The sequence below is a fragment of the Channa argus genome, chromosome 19 (assembly GCF_033026475.1).
Source record: "Channa argus isolate prfri chromosome 19, Channa argus male v1.0, whole genome shotgun sequence".
Lineage (NCBI taxonomy): Eukaryota > Metazoa > Chordata > Actinopteri > Anabantiformes > Channidae > Channa > Channa argus.
In genome coordinates, this window is record NC_090215.1 from 6,893,253 (window position 1) to 6,915,184 (window position 21,932).

General features: G+C 38.5%; 1 protein-coding gene across 4 annotated transcripts; it reads right to left on the reverse strand.

Moving 5' to 3' along the window:
* Nucleotides 1-433: 433 nt before the first annotated feature.
* Nucleotides 434-21,190, reverse strand: LOC137104631 (polypyrimidine tract-binding protein 2-like). 4 transcript variants are annotated; one of them, XM_067486100.1, is made up of 14 exons: nt 21,071-21,190; nt 18,358-18,385; nt 15,889-15,949; nt 12,812-12,984; nt 12,161-12,202; nt 11,108-11,263; nt 10,891-11,001; nt 10,550-10,760; nt 9,056-9,171; nt 7,255-7,288; nt 6,493-6,585; nt 2,547-2,763; nt 2,050-2,127; nt 434-1,892 (listed from the first exon to the last, which is right to left on the reverse strand). In XM_067486100.1, the coding sequence occupies exons 1-14, from the start codon at nt 21,076-21,078 to the stop codon at nt 1,763-1,765; spliced, it is 1,458 nt and encodes a 485-aa protein (XP_067342201.1). In that variant the 5' UTR covers nt 21,079-21,190; the 3' UTR covers nt 434-1,762. The 4 variants fall into 4 exon arrangements, with proteins under 4 accessions (XP_067342201.1, XP_067342199.1, XP_067342197.1 ...); XM_067486098.1 differs by having other exon boundaries at nt 10,562-10,760; nt 12,062-12,202; XM_067486096.1 differs by having other exon boundaries at nt 12,062-12,202.
* Nucleotides 21,191-21,932: the final 742 nt, after the last annotated feature.

A 21,932-nucleotide genomic window follows, 5' to 3' on the forward strand; every position in this document is an offset into this window, starting at 1 on the left:
ACTCATTCCATTATCTGTACTGATGCCTGTAGCAATGTTACTCAAAGATGCTCTGAAGCCAGCATTAATGTTGCATGCAGCAGGCTGAAAAAAATAACTGAGGCCATTTGTGTAATTGATAAAGGTGTGAGAGCATGTAGATCAAACTGTCAGGAGAGCAGAGACCCTTAGAGACTGATTAGAAAATAGGCAACTGCCAGAGGAGAGAAGAGCAAGATATCAAAGGAATAGATTGTGTCAGTTGACAGGGTGGGAAACGCATCAAGAAAATGTCCTGTGAATTAGCACCATCAGAGGGCTCAATCTGGCTTATTAGAGCTTGTTTTCAAGTGGCTCCAAAATGGATTTTGGCTTTTTTCCCACCCTGGGACTGAGTTGGTTTCAGAAGTGAACAGGATGGACAGAACTGAGAAAAAGAGACAGAGGAGGTGAATGCAGAGCTACAGAAGAGTTTTATTAGGCATGCTACAGAGGTAATGCAGAATACACACAAGAGACCATGAGAGGAGAAACTCAAAAAGCAGGAAACCAAGTCGCACCTCCCCTTGTTAAAAAAATAATTTATCCTTTAATTGTGCCTCTTCAGAACTGTACCAAATCCTTACATTTTGAGCTGTATAAAAATTAGACTTGGAGAAAAAAAAACAGAACATACATAACTCTTTCTGAGCAAACACTTCGAGTCAAGAGGTCTTGTATCAAAAAACAAGTGGGAATTAACACTTAAGATTCTGGGCATTTTCCCTGAAATGTATCATTTCAGTGCTTTCAAATTCTTGTTTTTGTTGTTAAAATGAATTAAAGCAACACTAAAGGCACAGTAACTTTGGTCCAACTGAGTAGCCCTCTCAAGTAAACTGTCACATGACAATGAAATCACAGTGGACATCTTCTGTTTCCACAGCATGCAACACTTTCTGATGTTAAATCCTATTGTCACTAGTCATGCTTAGAAAACCATTGTCACTGACAATTACACCTCACTGATACAGAAAAAAAAAAAAGCATGAAAGGCTCCAAAAACACAAAAAAATAAATACGTAGCCGTGAGCCATATTAATAATAGTTCATCTTGAGCTTGAACTGTGAAGTCAAAACTGGGGGAGAACACTCATGAACATATTTGTGGAATAATGAACTTCAAGTTTAACTGCCTGACAAAGGCTGGTGTAAGATGTATTAAATGTTGCCTCAGGAATAAGGTCACTCCTGCTGCTAAACGAGAAAGGAACATATTAATCAAAATCTCTGGAACAAAACAAAAAGCTATGCATGGTTGGTGGTAGAGCCTAAAATGTCTTGAGGATGCAGATTGCATTCTTACCAGCCCCCAAAATACTCAATACTAATGCGCCTCAAAAGCATAGGAAATTATTAATGAACGTCCATCTGTAGAAACAGTTGATATTGTCAAGTAAGGCACATAAGTACTTTATCTGTTCAGCTAAATCAAGAGTTTAACACTGACCTACACCAACTATCATAAAAAGTTGACAATCAATCACGTCAAAATCTGACAAAAATACAGAGGTACAGTTAATAGCTAGGAGAATCCAGTATCTGCAACATACTCAATTGTTCTCTTTTAAAAAAAGTATGCAAGTCAAAGGTTTCAGTCTTTCAAGGAATGACAGGATTATACAATCCCCAACAACAAAACTGATTCAATGTGGCCCCCCCCCCCCAGTATCCAGACACAGTCCGAAAGGTTGCCGACTAGCTCCAGACAATAACCCTGGTGCAGTCAGGACACGTCACACTTTCAAATAGTGGACTTGGAGAAGGACACTCTCAGGTGCTGGTTGCCTCCCATGTTGTAGTTGTGAAGGTCAATCAAGGCCTGAATAGCCTCCTCCACTGTTGACATCTGTATTAAAGCCATTTTGCGATCCCTGCAAAATGTGACACAGCAGTGAGTAACACAGGAGACAAGTTGCTGGGCTATGACACCAAAAATGTGTTCAAAGACGGAACCTTTAATGAAGCTTCAGCTGTTAAATTCCTATCAGGTCCCATTCAATGGGTACACGAAACATAAGATCTACGTACTGAAAAAACTTGAATGCTTTCACAGTGCCTCCAGCATTGGAGAAGAGCAGCCGCAGGTCATCCTCAGTCACGTCTTGTCTGTTTTTATGGAGGACAAATTTTGTCAAAGGAATTACAGACATATCATAACAGAAAAACAGTGCCGACCTGCGCTTCACTGTCACTAAAAACTGCATAAATGCCCTTTAAAGTATTTAGTATAATGGTAGTTTGTTTAATCAGTGTAATTTCTCTATGCTCTTAGCACCACGAATTTTATTCCACTCCAATTTAATGGGGTTGAGGAGGAAATGCACTTATACTGTAAAACTATATGAATAAAACCAAAATTGAGGAAAGTGACTAAATAGGTCTTGTAATTTAGGTGAAGTGATGCTTTGAGTCAAGTTTTTTAAACCAAGCCATTGAAGTGTTACAAGGGATATTTTAGAGACAGCCGCAGTGTGTATCTGATAACAGAAAAAACGGAACTTGAGCTGAATCTGTCTGGTACTTACGGGATGTTGGAGAGGTGGAGGGTGGCAGAGGGGGGAAAAATGTTCTGGAAGTTTTTGGACCCAGGCTTCTTGAAGCGATGAAGTGGGGAGTTGGCGTAGTCCTTGGTCAGACCCTGATCGTCTAGGCCATCGCGAGGTAGAGCCACTGTCTGGTGCTTGGACAGAGTTACCCGGATGATCTTCCCATACATCTTTTGGCCATTCAAGTGGCTCATTGCTTTGGTCATGGCAAAAAAAAAGAAAAGTCAGTGGTAAGAAGTTAGCTTAACCTTAACCTTCATTATCAATCATCATCTGCCAATTAAACAATCAGTGTTAGGACAAATTCATGACGGGTGTGTGATGTTAATCCCCAAGCTAATCAAAAAGTTTATTGGAAACTTCTTACTGTCAATAAAAGATAGTGGTTGGAATGGAACCTCTTCTGTCCATAAGTAAACCTATCATTTGCCTTTGGGTTTATATAAATTAACGCTGCAAGATCTACTTCTGTGAGAAGTTGTAGGTCTAGTGTGCCCTGTGTAGTGTCACTGAATGCACATCACTCAAAGTGTAGGTCATCCATAAAGTGCATCCGGAAAAAATTCACAGCGGTTACTTTTTTCCAGAATTTGTTAGGTTATTTATTATTATTACAAAATGGGTCTTATTCCAAAATGGGTCAAATTCATTATTTTCTTAAAAAAGCAAACAAAACCCCATAATGACAACATGAGAGAAGTTTGTTTTAAATCTTTGCAAATGTATTAAAAATAAATAAAATTAACAGAATCACATGTACACAGGTAATCACAGCCTTTGCTTAATACTTGGTGTTAAAGGTGGTTCAACAAATTACAGCCTCTAGTCTTTTTGAGTATGATGCTACAAGCTTGATACGCCTATTTTTGAGCAGTTCCTCCCATTCTTCTTTGCGGTACCTCTCAAACTCCTTCAGGTTGGATGGGGAGCGTCGGTGCACAGCCATTTTCAGATCTCTCCAGAGATGTTCAATCAGGTTCAAGTCTGGACTCTGGCTGAGCCACTCAAGGAAATTCAGAGAGTTGTCCCTTAGCCACTCCTTTGTTATTTTGGCTGTGTGCTTAGGGTCGTTGTTCTGCTGAAAGATGAACCGTCGCCCCAGTCTGAGGTCCAGAACACTCTGGAACAGGTTTCCATCAAAGATATCTTGCTGTACATTGTACAATGATGTACATTGCTGCATTCATCTTTCCCTCGATCCTGACTAGTGTCCCCACAGCATGATGCTGCCACCACCATGCTTTCTGTAGGGATGGTATTGGCCAGGTGGTGAGTGGTGCCTGGTTTCCTCCAGACATGACACTTGGCATTCAGGCCAAAGAAATCAACCTTTGTTTCATCAGACCAGAGAATTTTGTTTCTCATGGTCTGAGAGTCCTTCAGGGGGTCTGTTATGTGCCTTTTACTGAGGACTGGTTTCCATCTGGCCAGTTTTTCTTTTTATAAAAGATTTGCAAAGATTTAAAACAAACTTCTTTCATGTTGTTTTATAATGGATTTATTTGTAGAATTTTGAGGAAACTAAATCATTTGTTAAATTTTGGAATAAGGCTGTAACATAACAAAATGTGGTAAAAGTTAACCACTGAATACTTTTCGGATGCACTGTATCTCACTGAAAATGCCTGCATGAGGTGTTAAGGGACAAAATATCTGAAACCCTTAGTCCATACTTAATTTCAGAAGACCCATATGCTTTCAGGTAAGTCTCTTTGGTTTGTTAACACAGGACTTAAGATTGGAATCTTTAGAAAAATAGGTTATGATTTTCTCTGCTGACTGTCCAAACCAACTGACTCATACTCATTCCAACCAGTTCTGATCCGTCATCACGACTAAATCACAATTATTACTGACGGACAGCTAGGTGTGTTTCTAATTTCACCTGGTTACACTGGGTGATGACAGCTCTTGATTAAGTGATACTTCATCCTCTTGTTATAAGCAACTAATAGTAGCCGTACAGTAGCTATTTAAAGATTTAAAGACTTATACAAAGTATTATATCTGAAAATCTCTAATGTAAGCATCAAAGTACTACTGATCGAGCATATTTCAATGGATCAGTATAAACCAAAATAAAGCCGATCCAAGTCTCTCCTGCAACTACGGAGTTGAGAATTCAAAGCACTTCCAAAACATTAATGACCTGTACTCTGTATGGTCCTCCAAACACTACAATCTTAACGTAATTCCAAAAAAGCAAGTGAGCGTTCTGCTTACAACAAGAAAAGAGGAAATATCCTATTTTTGGGATGTTGTTTATGACTTGCAAGTGTCAGAAAAATAAACTTGCGGGAGATTCATGGAACCTCTGGAAGAGGTGAAGATCTCTGCACCATGAGTCTATGCTCCTGCTGAAGCCCTAATGCTTAAGGAGCATCTATGGCTGAAAGATTGAAAATTGTGTTCTACTTATTGCAATATAGATTTATTTGTTTCAAATTGCTAAAGCTGTGATTAAAACACTTCAATTCTACAATAATAAGCAAAGCATTCTGCAGCCTTCCCATGCAGATATGTGCCCCTCCCCCATCTTCATAGGAAGTGAGTAAGAGTGGATGAAGAAAGTTTAAGATAAAAACAAGATTAACTCCAGTGCTGCCAACTGTATTGAAAATAGTCTTTGCAGAAGCAAACCCCAAGGAGCAAGAGCAAGAGACCAATCTAGTGTTAAAATGAAAAAGGACAAAGTGTTGTGCCGAATATGTCTGGCTAAGGAAGCGACCACACAAGGTAACATCACAAATTTTAACCCACATTTAAAAAAGTCCCATCGGGCTGTGTTTGACAAGTTACTGATAACAAAACAGCACTGGTAATGCAACATCTTAACATGTGAGTCAGCTGAGCCAGGTATTAGTTTAAGTGGCTAAAGTGTGTGAGTGCATCACTGCAAGTTAGATAAAAATGACACTGAGATAATTTAGTGGAGTTCATCGTCAATGTCAGTTGTGCTCTAGAACAACCTTGTTGTTGTGATAGGGGCTAGTGATGTGGAAAGTTGATGAGCATTTGCATCTTGCTGTTGGTATTTTCAGTCTTTTGAACAGCAACAAACTTTGTGAGAGAGACAGGGATTTGGGGGTAGAAAGAGAAGGAAAGAGAGACAGAAAGAGAGAACTGGTAGAAATAAAGAGATAGGAGACTGAGTTAACAACAGAATGGTTGCATACATTTGGGTGATGCCGTGTGTGTTTGTGTGTGTGTGTGTGTGTGTGTATGCATGCACATATGTGTGCGTTCACAGCCAGCACAAAAAAAAGAGTAGTTTATATGATGATGGGATTTTGTGCTACGTTGGAATTTCTTATCATTTATAGTCTGAATTGAATAATTAAGAGAAATAAGATCTCAAAAAAATAAAATCACAATCGTTACTACGTGATGAAGAGCCTCTTTATCAAAGGTCAATGTGGACAACATTTAGCTAGCATCTTCTCATTTTTTGCCAGTGCTAATACTGCATTATCTGGGAAGAAAAAAGTAGTTTTAGATTCATTCTGTGAGTAATGTTAAGGTTGATATATTTCTGCAGGTTTGGCAGAAACATACTTTTATGCAACGCATCAATATGGCATCAGAGCAGCTGATACCTAAAATTAAAAGTCTCTGATCCAAAAAAATACATTAATTAGGGTATCTCTAAGGTGGATACTTTTGTGGCGGGCAATTGTGAAAATCTCCCCAAAAAAGGCCCAAAGGAAATGGAAGAAACCCTTATAAAGACCTACAGAGAAGGGATCCCTGCCTGTGTCTACACAGTAATATAATTATATTGTAAATTTACATTGTGGAAAACCAGAATAATACAATACATGGACATGATCTGAAAGATGTTGAGCAAATTTTAGGTTCTACAAAATTATAGGAATTGAGCTACACAACAAATGACCGAATTTGTTTGTGTATGATGCCTGCTTACCTAGCTGGGCCTGGTTGGCATCTGACATCTGAATAAGAGAGCTGTCCTTCTTATTGTAAAGAATTTTCACCCTCTGGACATCACCATATACTCCTGCATTAGCGCCACAGGCAGGCAGGAGAAGAAGAGGTGAGGTGGAGAGAAAGCAGACAGTTAGACAAATAAAAAGTTAGTAATGGAGACAAGGATATTTAAAGACAAGAAGCTAAGAAAGGGAGAAGAGAGTACACAAGAAATGTACAGCAGACTTTAGAATGAGAGTTGTGTGGAAAAGAACAGGTAAAGAGAGAAGAGACACCCTCTAAACAGAGCTGCATCAGATAGCTATAAATTAAAACCGCATGCAAAAAAAATAACTGTACATTAAAGGACTAGTGCATTGTGAATTTAAGGGCAAAGTAAAAAAACCAAACCAATAGGGCAAAATGTATTATTGTATCTGTCTCGGTGTAAATAAATATGCATAGGCTTGTAGTAGTAGTAATAGTAGTTGTTGTTATATACTAATAACAACGACAATAATAATAATAATAATAATAATAATAATAATAATAATAATAATAATAATAATAATAATAACAGTAGTAATAGTAGTAGTAGTAGTAATAATAATAATAATAATAATAATAATAATAATAATAATAATAAATGAAAAATGTTTCAAAAATAGAATGGAAATATAACAAAAAAGTAGATAGGAAATAGATAAAAAGAGAGAACAAAAGAGAGAGGAGAGAAGAGAGAGAGCCAACGATAACATACCGAAGAGGGTAAACAGACTTTGGGGCGTAACCATCTTTAGAGGGAGAGAAGAGCAACAAGCAGCGTGAGACAGGTAGAGAGGTAGGAGAGTCGGAGCGGAGCGGAGGTAGAGATGGACAGATCGATCCAGAACGGAGGTAGGTAGGAGGAATGGTGGTTTTTGTATTCCCCCCGGAGAGTGATGGAGGTGGTGGGTCATGAAGGAGGGGAGCAGGTGGCAGAAGAGGAGTCATGGAGGGGGTTTTAGAAGGAGTAGGGTTGATTAATATGGGAGGAGGAGGTGGACGAAGAAGGGTGGATATGAGGGGTTAATAATTTCCCACCACCACATGGAGGGAGGGGAGGCAGAATGAACAGAGTGGAGAAGTAGGGGTTGGGGAAGAAGGGGGTTGGTTTAAAGGGGGTTGGGGTAAAGGGGATGAATAGGAAGGCAAATGCAAATTTGGGGAAAAAAAATAAAAAATGAGAAGGGGGGAGGGACAAAAAATAAAATATAGGTCAGTACACTGGAATAATGCAGGTAGTTTGGTCAGAGACAATGGCTTGGATCAATGTTTCTTTAGTCAAAATACAGCAAATAACTTATGCCAAAATGTATTTCACCCTGGACAAGCATGGGGTAAAGGTACATTGTTGTCAAAATCATAATAAAATCAGCAATACAAGTCATAATCATGAAAAAAAAAAAGAAAAAAGACATGCAGCAGATCAGAAATCTGAAGATCCAAAATCTTTCAGCAAGGGAGAATGGGACTACAACAGTATGGGAAACTGAGGGGGGAAAAATTAGTTAAGAAATGTGTAGTACAGTTGGACATGCAAGAGTTGATGTGAAGGCCACTTGATTAAAAGGCAGCGTTCACACAAGTCAGAGAAGCTAAAAAAAAAGCTTAAGCACAGTATCTCAACATCAGGGCTTCAGTTTAATGGTTTAGATACTGAAAGGCTTCAGGGTGGCACAATCAATCACAGCCAGAAAGAGGACAGACTGATGAGGAAAAAGAGGAAGACATCAGGTGAGACAACTTATATGCTTTTTTAAATCACAATTTTAAAAGAGAGCAGAGAAACAGGGATAAAGGATTGAGAAGCAAGCATTTCAGAGGGGCAGGTATTTATTCCCAGAGTTGAGACACAGGTTAGGAGATCACAGAATGATTTCATATGAGCTTTCATATGAGCTGAGGAGAGCTTAGAGAGAAAAACAGAAGAGAGACAGTTAGCTGAGTTAGATACAGTTTGACAAGAGAAGGGAAGGGCAGAACATCAGAGGAAGAAAGAGGGGAGGGTATTGGAGCAGTGACAAAAGCAACAAATCCCCCCTCTCCCCTATCAAGACATAATGGATCTTGACCAAAAGGAAAAACACAACACCAGCAAGGCCCTGGGTAAGTAAAGGACACTAGAAAATACAGCACACAAAAAGGACATGGACTAGATATTAACTGCCTGACAACAAAGATAAATGTTGAGGAAAAAGTTCAATATATGGCTGCATGGAACCATCCTCTCATCCTCACAGAATCTTAAGAGTTGTCGCTCTCTACCTTCGGATTGTCTGTTTGTAACAGGTACTGTGTTACATGTGAATAGCTGGTGTAGTTTAAGTGACCTAATTTAAGTTGCGTTCAAAAATCCCAACATGAACCTTCTTAATCCCACTAATGGTAGATACAAGACAATGAAAACTAAAATGGCAGCACAAAGGGGAGGAAAAAAAACCAGAAGGAATGAAGGTTGTGGGTATGAGATGTGGAGATTAAGCCTTAGATGGTCCATTTGACTGTCGAGGGTTACTGACCTCCTCGTTGAGGTTGCTGACCAGCAGGACCCCGCTGGATCCAGCCTGTCCAGCTAGGGCCACCCTCCCTGCAGCAGCAGCAGCAGCAGCAGCTGCGCTCAGAGGGTTCAGGGCTCCTGATAGGAAGAAGAAAAAACAATCATAGACTGGAGAGCTGCACATCCACTAAACCAGAGATTTCCAACCCTGGTTCACAGGGAACACTGCTCTGATACTTTTCCAGCTATCCCTGCACAACCCAATGGTGATTATCTGGACCAGGTTTGTTCAGTGAATCAAGAGCTGGAAGATAGGAGGTGTTTCTCAATATAGATTACACCAAATTTAAACTCCTAAACTTGTGAGTTTGGACTTGGCAAGTTTGTCCTCAGGGTTTAGACTCCCAAGTTCAGAGGGATTATATGCCACTGGGGCAGCAGCATTCTTGGTGACAGCAGTGGCCTCGCTCAACACTGATGATTACACTTAAACACAACTGTAAAGTAGTTGGTGCACAGTGACAAAATAATGTTTTTGTAAAACTGTTACAGAAAACTGACTTTTTCAGGAAAAACAAAACCAACTGTGATTAGTGCTAGAATAAACGTGTCGGCTGTATGCAGGACTATATATTAAAACAATCAAATATTTCTGTTAATAATCATTTATATAGCCCTATATATGCATGTATGTATGTATATTGATCTTTGTAAGTCCAAGGTAATTTGTAATATCCAATAAAATGCAGAAGTTTTTCTTCAGACAAATTGCAGCGATATATTTCTAACTTCATAACTCTCAAATGCCTCTAACTTTAATATGTTTTCAACAGTAAAGAACAACATATATAAAAATGCTACAGACAACAGAACGGGCAGTAAAACTACCAATCAACTTAATGAGATAAGCCTGTTGTCCCTGTTGGGACAACGGTGGGTAATGTATGTATGAACCAGCCGGAGCATAGCTTATACATAGCTTAGACTGCTGGTTAGGGTGCAAAGCATTCTGGGATACCAGGCCACCATAAGTCCACACAAGTCAGCTACTTAAGGCTGCTCAATAAAACAGGTGTAGTTGGAAAACGTCTGGAAATTTGAACTGTAAACCTTTAATTATAACGGTAGTTGGGCTTTGACTGATCATGTTTCACAAATCTGCAAGAACACAAGTACATTAAAGAATCGAGACAATGAAACGACTTGCAAACTGACTAAGCAAATTTATATATTCTAACTTCTGATCGACTGAACCTACCTAATCTAGGTAATCAGAAGTGGGCAGGTTGGAAAACAAGGAGGGCAGTGTTTCCTGAGGACCATGGTTAGAAATCTCTGCTCTAGACCACAGTGTTAAAAAACTAAGAAAGGCTGCAGCTTTACCTTCAGCCAAAATGACAGAATACTGTCTATTCACAGGTTAATTTTATTATCTGGCAAATAGCACATGTTAAAAATTCAGCCAGTAAGTGATAATAACAACATTCAAGGAGAGAAAAATAAAAGTGTGCTCTACCTGGGATCTTACCGAGGAGGGAGCTGGAATCTTTGCTGAAGGCAGCAGCGATCGTGGGGTCAAGGCTGGGCTGGCCGTCACCAGCGGGCAGCTCAGGTCGTGTGTAGTCACGACTCTTATCGTTGTTGTACTTGACATTTAGATTGACCAGCTTGGAGAAGTCGATACGCAGTGTACAGCATGAGTTGTAGATGTTCTGGCCATCCAGTGCCTTGCAGAAAAAAAAAATTTAATTAAACTATGACATTTGGTATTGCAAAGCACAGTTAAGCACACTATAGGTAATTATTAATAAAAGCTGCACAACAACGAGCAGGGGCTGGAGGTAAAGGACCACTTACTAATTTGGCTTGCTGTGCAGTGACAGGGTCACTGAACTGTAGGAGGGCCTGGAACTGATTGTTTTTAGTGAATGTGATTATCTTCATTACTGTACCAAACTTGGAGAAAATCTGTTAAAGACAACAAACCAAAACACAATTACAAACACTAAGCTATGTACAGTGCAAATCCTTTAACATCATTTAACGGTTTTTGCTGGGTGAGGTCACAACTTACCTGTTGCAGCACATCCAGCGTTACAGGGTAGAACATGTTGTCAATGATGATCCGCAGCACAGGGCTGGAGGCTGCAGTGAGAACCTCCTGTACATCTGAGCTTGGTGATCCACTAGACTGGACTGCTGACACTGCCTGCAGCACCGCCTGGGTCCGCTGTGGTCACACACAGGCGAAAGTTGCTTTTTTTTTTTTTTTTTTTTTTACTTTCCACCCCTCAACACTGATTCACTAATTATTCAACATAGAAAACATAATTACCATTTAAGTTTTAGACTTATTTCAGAATTATAACAGCCAAACTTGCGACACCCGTTGTCAACTAAGTACTAACGAGGTATGAAGATGTTCTGCAGCTGAAAGTGTTCCAATTATGGAAATGGGTTGAAATTACTTTTTAATGGATATCGGCAAACAATTTCCTAAATAATTAGTGGATCAACAGAAAATGAATCTGCTATACGAATATTCTAAATTCAAATATATAATTCAAAAGTTACAAAAAAACTCAAATTTGACTTAAAGGTAAAAATGTATTGTAATAAGACCAGCACTAGGAGTGCAGGGAGGGACATAAAAAGCAAAACTAAATACTTAAATAGTTCAAATATGTGTGCTATTTTATGAATGCATAACCAATTGTCATTTTTGGCCAATTTTGACAGCCCTGAACAGCAACAATGTGAAAAACATATTCACCGATCAAACCCATTTTCAAACAGAAATCCACATTTCAATCCACATCTGCTTCCCTAATTTGAATTTGACTGTTTTAATTAGTATAACATTATGGTATAATAAACATCTGAGACGTTAGGCTATTAGAAGACACAATTTTGACTCTAGGGAATTGTTCCTTTACACCATTTTACGAACTAAACAAGTAATTAATTTGCTGTAAAAATAATCAGTGGATTAATCGATATTGTAAAAAGTCATTAGTTGCAGTCCCACCTGATTGCCAGCATCAGTTTTGAGCTCTTTGTGATTGGAATACTGAATAAAGATGGGGACATTGCGGATATGAGGATTTACTGTTTTGTAGTAGTTCACCATAGTAATGGCTGCCTCTTCAGTTCCCATCTCCAAGAATGCCTGGAAGTAGAGAAAACATTATTACAACTCAAGTAGTAATTTTATGATATCCTTTCCAACTTTTTAGTGAGTTGTCTAAATAATTTCAAATCCTAAATAAGGAGGATTAACAGTAATACATAACCTATATACCAGTGGTCAATACGGCAAAAAATACTCCAAAACAACCGTAATACAATGCAGCAACTGGACATTATCAGAAAACTTTAAATGTTGCTGACACATGATTCTTGATCAGTGTCCATTTCTACCAAAGTCTTTGAGGGAATGATGCAGTATTCACTGTCACTGTTTACAGTATGTGGGTTTGTGTCTGTATGTACACTGATTGGCCAATTTATTAGTTTTACCTGTACAATCTAATGCAACCCAATAAAGTGGCCATGAACTCTACTTTCACAAGGTTATAATATCTCAGTTTTTAAGTTAGTACTGTCAGAAAGGCACAGTCAGATTTTCAGTTTTTCAAAACATCCCTACCCTTTATTCCACTCCACCCCCACATGGCTTGTCTTGTATAAGATTATCTGTGATGTCAAAGTAATGTTTACCTCTAAACAAATTAACTTTTCTAAAAATACACTTTGACTATCTATTCCCTCTACTTACCTGATTCTTTCCCTTGAGTGTGAGGATATTGGTGACTTTGCCAAAGGGCAAGCCAAGGGCGATGACTTCTGTGTCTGAAGCCTCATTAGGCAGCTTTCTGATGTGGAGCACACGGGATGGTGGGGCCTCCTCCACCCTGGGCTTTTTATTGTCACTGCCATTGGAAGCCCCATCTAAAATTTAGCATAAACACTGATTTGCTGTGCTAATCAATACAATAATAGCCAACCTCTTCGGAAACATTGGGCTGACAATCATTATTTTTTGTGTTGAACAAAACCAACAATTTGTTTTTATTTTCTGTATCTCTTATATTTTAAAGTATGAAAACTCAACTATAGACATTTATGGTATAGTCATATGACACTTCCTTTAAGTTAGTTATAAAAAAAACTGTAATTTAGCCAAATTTTTGTATCGTTTGCACCTGTAATTATATTTACAAAAATGTTATGTGCTGATTAATAAAAGCATGCTTACTTAGTTATTGTTTCCCAGGCCCTTATAAAGTCACTTCATGTTGCCTTCAGTGTCCATTGGCATAAGACTTTGAAAATTACAGCTAGGCAGAGGCTGTGCAATTATTGTATGATGTTTTAAACTCACATTGCACATCACCCCCCACATTGTGGAGATCACACTCAACACAGACTGTGCTTAAATACACTTAAGTAACCATACTACTCAGACAAATTAGCTATTTCAGCGTAATCGGGGAACGAGGTTTGCATGCACTAAAGAGACATGGTGACTGGAAATCTCAGGATACATGCGGCAAACAAGTAACCTGATTTGTCCTCCCCGTCAGACTTTTTTTGGGAACATGGATCAAAGATTTTACTGTATAGTGATAGAAAACGCTACTTCCTGACTTTTCTTTCTTTTTTTGGCAGCATTTATGCTGCTGTAGAATGGGAGCGAGGAAAAGAGGGGAGAGATACACTGTGTGAACTCAATTTCCATTTAGTAGACGCTTTTATCCAAAGCGACTTACAAGTGAGGTACAAGGCAGCAAAAATCTAAGTCAAGAAGAAAAGATCAAAGCGAGGTCCTATCAAAAAACTGTTCACATTTCATGAGATGCAAGTGCAAGAAAGTATTTTTTTTGATAGAATAGAATTAAGTGCATAGGAAGATGCGGAAGAGTTCTGTTTTCAGCCGTTTTTGAATATTGGGAGTGAGTTTCCTGAGCCTGCAGAGTTTGGTAGCTCGTTCCACCATCGTGGGATCATTGTGCTGAAGAGTTTTGCTTGGTGTCTATTGTGCAGTGAACCACCAGACTGAACTGCTTGAATTAAATAAAGAATCTTTGTGGGAAAACTACTTATGTAGACATCTCTTTGTGTAAAATTTTCTCTCAAACAGATTTTGTTTTTAAAATAAGGTAGGGTTGATCCTTTAATGACCTCTCAGCATATGTGCTGTTGGAGGAAGCTGATTAGAAACCTGGTTACATCTATACAATGCAGAAAATCAGGTGTCCCCTAATACTCTACCCGAATTTCAGAAACTAGCTTTTGCGTTTATATGATAGTTAGGAAACCTGCTTTCGCGAGACACCAACTAACTTAATTTACTTGAGTCAATCTAATCACATGGATTGGTATGGAGCACCCGGTCGTATTCACTGTTGGTAAAGCTGACATTGCCTTTTCTCTTCACGTTTATGGTTTAACAGGTGTTTAAACTAGTCCCGAAACATTTTTGCGGTTTGTGTATATCTACAACTTCCAGTCATTGTGTCAAAACATCTATCTACACTGTCCAGTCTTTAAAAGTCTTCAGGTGTATCTCCAGCTTAATATCTTTTAACCAAAATGACTGTCGTCGTTAGGACTCAAGATGACTCACTGTTAAAAAAAAGACAGCATTAGTTTTTTGTGACATTAAAAAGTAAAATGGTTCAAAGCAGCAGTGCAGTTTCTATCTGGCTTGATAGAAAGCCTTAAGTCTGAATTCTTTTCAATCTGTTGAAGCCCAGACCCTTCTCATTTCACCATGCCCAAATTTTTTCCCCCATCTTGGAAGATGCTGACTGCTCAAATACACTTTAGATTAATGACGCAATACCACCAGTGATGCATCTGATCTGTCCCTAATTCATTTTGCAGCATGCCAGTGTCAGAGTCATAAAGAATGATCATCAGTGACAAGAAGAACAAGGAGTCCTACGACAGATGGTATGTCCCCCCGCCTCCCAGGGGCCTGATCTCAACATCATGCAGTCAGTCTGGGATTACATAAATAGACAGAGGATACCAAGACAGAAATCTCCAAAAAACCTGTGGCAAATTATCCAAGAGAGCCATTCACCATCCTTCCAAATACCTTGAAAGCATGGTCACAAAAAATGCTAAATCAAGCAGTTTATAGCTATAGCATTCTGTATGAATTAGCATTTTTAAGTAACTTTACCAGGTTGTTACCAAACAGATTGACAGCCCAAAAATGGAATGACCGTTGATTACAATGGTTTATCTTACTGCAGCCTAGAGTAAAATGACACTTTCTGTAGTTTTCAAACTAAAGATGTTTTACGTGTTTTTGTATTTCTAAAAGCTGACCAGCTCATCTTTGATGTTAACAAAAATATTTATCTCACTTTATTTTGCAGGTCCCAGGGGGGACATTGGCTTAAATGAGAGACCGTGTCAGTGGAAGACAGTAACTTTTAAAAACACAATGTCCCAAAAACCCTGCATATGCCTTTTATATGGTTTTTGTCAGCAGGGTTTTTATAACCTAACTCTATCTTCTCTTCCTTCATTATTTCTGTAGTTTTCTTAGAGATGCTTCTGATATAATCTGAACAGTGAGAAGGCATTAAAATGCAGCGGTATTCACTATGTCTGTTCCAGTCACACGCTGTGGTGTGTGGGTGCCCACCTACTGAGGAGCGTGATGTTATTCAGACACTAAAAAGCTCCCGTGAGAGAACAGTTTAACTCAGGCAGCCTGTTTCACTTTTCAAACACCCATTATCCCTTTGATTTCTTTAAATGCTGTCTGTCACCATCGATCAAATGGCTTCATGCAAATTCTGTCAATCCCTTCAGGGGTGGTCGGAACGAACTCACCACTGATACTGCTCATGCCAGAGTTGGGACTGTTGTACATACTCAGCTCGTCAGATCCTCTCTATGGAGAAAGAAAAAAAGACACACAGACAAAACGTCAGGAACACCTGTGAAGTAATAGGGAAAAGCATTTCCCTTTTCCACACAAACCCTGTAAATGCAACCGTAAAACACAGTCTTAGAAGATATCTAAAAGGAACAAAATGAGGGTAGAGGAGTAGGTGAAATGAGACATAAAACTACTGAAGAGTGGTCTGGCTCAGGCTTTGCTGGTGTGGGTTTAATCTTGCTGAATTTAAGATGTCAAGATGTGTCATTTCATCCTGAGCTTTACTAAGTCCCAGTAGGCTTGCTGGAGCTGACTGGCGCCCTGTGCTCTTAAACCTGACTGATGGGATGACGAGGAACCTGGCTGGGGACCTATTACATACACAACTTTATAACAGCTTCATACACCCCCTCCTTGTTTCTGTCTGACTGAATTTGAACCAATTGTTCTTCTGTCAGTGGCATTTTTTATGGTTACGATAAACTAGATGTTGTATGCCCTGCTACAGCCACATGACACAAATAAATTGAAAGGGTAATAAAGTTGTCTGACTTAGGCCACAATGAGAGCACGAAGTGCAGGAACTAAAAGAACCAAAGAAATGATTTCTCTCCCAACAGCTGGCAACCCTCTCCATTTTGTCTTTGACACTGAAATATTGATGACATTTAAAAAAGTGGGGCAAAGACCACCATATCAGAGAAATTAGTATTTTTATGACTGTTCTGTTTTCCTTGGAGAGATGACTTTAACTTTATTTTGTGGAGACGGAAATGCAGCTGGCACTCAGCAAATTTAGTTAGGTAGCCAGAACAACAATGCGCTTGTACAAGAAAACAAGTTTGTTCTGTGATCGGCAGGGACAAAAGCAATTTTATTAAAGCCAATGTAATGTTATGAAACCTCACAATGTTTTTGTTGATTGTAGAGCAAAGGAATTTAAAATTAAATGTCCTACAATCTCATCTTATACTTTATGCTGCATGTCTCTTTATATTTAGTTTATGGACAGTTATTGGGATACTAGCATTGTAAAAAGCATTACACTTTGACTAAGCTAGATCAATATTATAATTTTCTTTACAGTAGGATCTGCTTTACCATTAGTCCCAAAAAGAAATCAAAACTGAATAATTCTAGAGCAATGGATGGGCAAGGAGAATTATTTTCTAGCTGTACTAGAAATGTTGATATTAGAGCTGATCCTATTACTTAGAAAAATTAATCAGCAACATTTACGACATTTGATTAATCCTTTAGTTTTATTTAACAACAAACTGTTGTGCCTTCAGTCTAAAATGTGAATGTTTCGATTCCTCTGTCATGTATATGTGTAACCAGGTTTCTCTAACAGCACATGTGTGCAACAGAAGGCTGCAGAGAAGAAGAAGCAGCTGAGTCAAAGGCTGAATGAGGGAGAGGTCATTAATTGTGTGATGCCCTCACATTTTTACAATAAATTTTCTGAAATCTGAAAGAAGAAGAATCTGAAGAAGAATCTGAAAGAAATCTGAAAATGTAACTAACACAAACTGCCTCATAGAAATCTAAATATGTCCCTTTATTACCACAGATTTTTTTAATCAGGCAGTTTGCACTGTAAATCAGCAGTGTGTCAGTATTTAGAAAACAACAAAACACAAAGCCAATAAACCAGTAGCACACGAATAAGGAACATATAAAATAAATATTAAAAAATGTAAGTAATGCATGTAGTAAAGTAATGCGTTCATTAAATTAATTTTAAAAATGTAGGCCGATTAATTCTCTCAGGAGGTTGAACGCCTGTTGACCAGAGGGTCAGAGGTTTGGGGCTTACTGGGTGAGAACCACTAAACGCACAAACTGGCCAACTCAGCCATTGAGGTAGTGCAAACCAGCACACATCTAAACGCCCGTCCCCAAGCTCAAAACAATCTGGGGAAGGTTGCACCAGAAAGGGCACCATCCTATTGTGCCAAATCAACATGCAGACCACATGATTTCCTGATGTGAATCTGAGATTACGGGATAAAAATTATTATTATTATTTTTTTAATTTAAAAAGATAAATTAGAAATTATTATATCCCTGCTGCCACGAATGATGTGTGAAATTATTTCCTCAGCATATTAGGTCATATTTTTGATTGTTATGGCTACTATTGTATGTGAAAAGTGAAAATATGTTCTGATTCTAAAATCACGAGACGTTGAACTTTAAAGTATATCGATTTTTCACTAATTCGCTAATCTGCCAAAATAATTAAAACTGAAATGAATAATGTATGCAATTCAATTCTATTAAACCTGACCCTGGTGCCGGTCCCGAGCACGGACAAGCCAAAAGCCCTTGATTAAACAGAGCACTTATGGGAAAAACATGCAATTATGTAATTTGTGTGTTGAACACTGCGCATAATTCCAAAGAAGAAATCTCACCTTCACTCCAACTGCAACGTCACTGATGCTGAAAAATAAATAATTTTCATTTGGTCAAAATTAATGCATTCAAGATGTGAAGGGCAAGCCCTGTTATAAGTGTTAAACACTTTTAAGGTACAATGGATAACATCTAATTTAATAGTAACCAAGACAGAGTCAAGTACAATTTGTTGCATATACAATTTGTTGCATATTTAAAAATCCTTTAAGCAGCCACTCTGACTTCATGACACCTTTGTCAATACCAATAACTAGCTTCATGATGGAGTTAAGATTAAGTGATATGTCTTGTCAAATGGCAAAGGTTGGACTTTCTTGCCATTTGAATGTGTGTGAGACCATTAATTCCTGTGCTTAGGTAGATGTTGTAAACAGCAACTCTTGGCTACTGTAGTAATCTTTATTATTATGGCAAGAACCAATTAACTAAGTAAAGGGAAATATCCCATCATTACTTTAAAACAGGAAAACCAATCAAGTGCAGTTGCAAAAAGCAGCTAACAGTTAACAAATTATGATCACACTGGTTTTCTTGAGGAACACAGGGATATAACATTACCTCTGATGCATTAATAGCACAAGAGATTAAAAAGGGAGTTCAGGTAGCAGACACACTGCAACATCAGTGGTTTTGAAAGGACTACTGAGGTATATGCAGAGAAGCACTGTGTTTACATCCACATAAGTAACTAAGTTACAGTTAGCTTTCCAGGGAAAGTTAATTTCTTTGTCTGTAACCTGCTTTCTGAAATCATGGTAATGATTCCCCCAGGTTGATTTCTCCCTGAAAACATTGATTTCTCTGCCATGCATACATGTAAGCAGGCTTCTATTTGTCTTTCCCAACTGTGCATGTGCATAACAAAAGGTTGCAGATGGGAACAAGCAGCTGAGTGAGTGAGGGAGATATTATTAACAGAGTGATGCCAAATTGTTTTTTAAAGTCCATTTAAAGTTTGACAGAAAATTTGACTCACACAAAGTTCCTTGTAGAAGTTTAAATAATTAGCTTTACCACAGATTATTTTTTTATTCAAACGTTTGGGCTGCTATGCGTATCATGCGTATTCCTCTCTTTTATCTCCTCTCCACCAGCTCTGTCACTCTGAAGCAACATGAACAGAGCCAAAAAAAAAAGAGAAAGAAAAGTCAACAAATTAATTTTCAGCTGCATGTATATATGAATTACCAGAGCCTGTTTCAAATATAAACTCCAAGAAATCAGTCTCGGAAATTGTTCGAAGTTGCATTTCACACATGTAGGCACAGCAGGAGAATGTCCGAGTGTGTCCTCACAGGAGAAACTTAATTTGATTTTAGTGCACAGGAGGCACAACATGATAGAACTGCTATGGGGAAACAGTGTTTTGTTTACAGCGCATTTAATCTGTGAATCTAAAAAAAAGTGACCCAACTACAACAGCAGTTGAGTCCTATAATAAGGTCATTGTACTAGGGGGCTTGCAGGATAAAGTCCGGATAATGTCAGGAGTGTTTTACTCTGACATTTGCACTCTCTCATATGGAACAGAAAGTTGCATTTGTGAAAAGGGCCTGAGTTTCAACAGTACACATAAACTTTGTTTCCAGATTACCTGACAAAGCAGATGTCTCAGTTACCTGGTTATTTAAGTACATGTAATCTGAATTAATGGTTCTGTAGTCACCACACTGAAGAACTGAATTCAAAGAAATCTTAAATATCACATCGTTCTGCAGTAACACAACATCGCACCCCAATTTAACAAAACACACAAACACACTTCAAAACTGGTGGCAAGTGGACTAGGACAAAAAAAGGGATAAGGTGCTTCATTAGATCACCTGGCCTCCGCAATCACATGATCTAAACGCAGCTATACAGTTTGGGATGAGCTGGACCGCTTGGCCATGATAACCCCCCCAAAAAGGGCTAGGTGTACGTGGGGAACTCCTCCAAGCTTGCTTGAAAACCATTCCAGGTGCCTATCCTGTAAAGATGGTTGGAAATACCAAGCGTGTGCAAAGCTGGTAACGTATTGAAGTCAAATGTAGCGACTATCAGATTATATATAAACCAGAATAGTCGTTTTTGCTAAACTCTAATAACTTAATTTACGTGTTATTTCAGTTTTGGCATTAACCAACCGTAACGTTAAAAAAAAATAACAAATTTAAACAAAAATTGGGAAGGAAAGCAATGGCTGGCGCTTTGGGGATTTGTAGCCAGACACATCTAATGCTTATCAGCAGATTACCGTTAGATATAGCGACTTAAGCCGCTAAAGCTAAGTTAGTTCGCTAACGCTACAACACAAAGGATCAACGACAGGTTATTGTAATGGTAATATAGTTAGCATAACGGTCTGCTAAACTTCACTAGCCGCTTGATTTGAACAATGAAGTAAAATGCAAATGCAGCTTACTAACGTATGTCGATAATGAACCCGTCAACGTCTTTGCGAGGTGTTTTCATATCCGCTAAATATATTTGTAAAAATAAATTATAACGCCGATGAGGAAAAACTAAGGGTGTTAGCTAAGTTGTGCTAGCATTAGACACTTCCTCAATGGAAGGGAGCGCGTGGCTATGGAAACCCGTTAACACAGCCACACGACTACTCGTTATCCTCCACAGAAAATGACGCATTTACAAAGTCGGTGCTGTATACTATGTTAACATGAGTCAAATGAGGTGTAATTAGTATCGGTGATAAAATATCAACGTTACCCGTCCATTTCTGTAGAAATTTCTCAGTGCGTCTGCTGTCGGTCCTGTTTTCTCTCCAGTTTACACCTACACTGCGCACGCAGCCTACACGACAGCAAAATGGAGGCAATGTGAAGTTGCAAGACGAAGCAATGGCGGAAATGACCGGAAAGTTCCGAAGCTATTGAGGTACAGTGTGCTTCGGGACTTCTAACATGTCAGGGATGTGCTGATAGAATAATAACTACTTAATTTGCAACTATGCATACAGTATGGTTGTTAATGTATTATAATACATTATATAGGGATAATAATACATAGGACATTGAGGAAAAATCGACAATAAGGGACATTTTAATAAAGGCACATTTATAACTTTGAGAGTTTGTCTCCTAGAGATTGGTTTTTGGTTGTATGTACAACTACAGAAGCTGTTTCACACCCCAGTAGCTCCTTAATATATTCCAGTGTAAGAACTTTATACTAGAATAAAATAATCTGGATATTGCCCCACATTATAGCTTATGTCAATTGGTTTCTATGCCAATTATGAGAGTGAAACAAGCTGTAAATACAGCATTTACATATAATTACATAAAGTTGTGTTGCAAATGTGTTGATGTATGCTGCAGATGAGAGTGAGGGGATTGGGCCAAATCAGTAAAAAAAAAAGTGACAGTAACAGACTCAAGATGTAAAAAAAAAAAAAAAAAAAATTGAGGGCACCTGATGCATTTAATTTGCTCAAGTGGGACCATCATAGGGGGCATTTGTTTTTGTGTTTACCCCTATTGTCTATGAGAAGTCATCATTGTCAGTTATAGAGATCTGTACAGTTAGCAATGATTTGAGCTCACATTACAATGAACCTTATTGCAGTAAT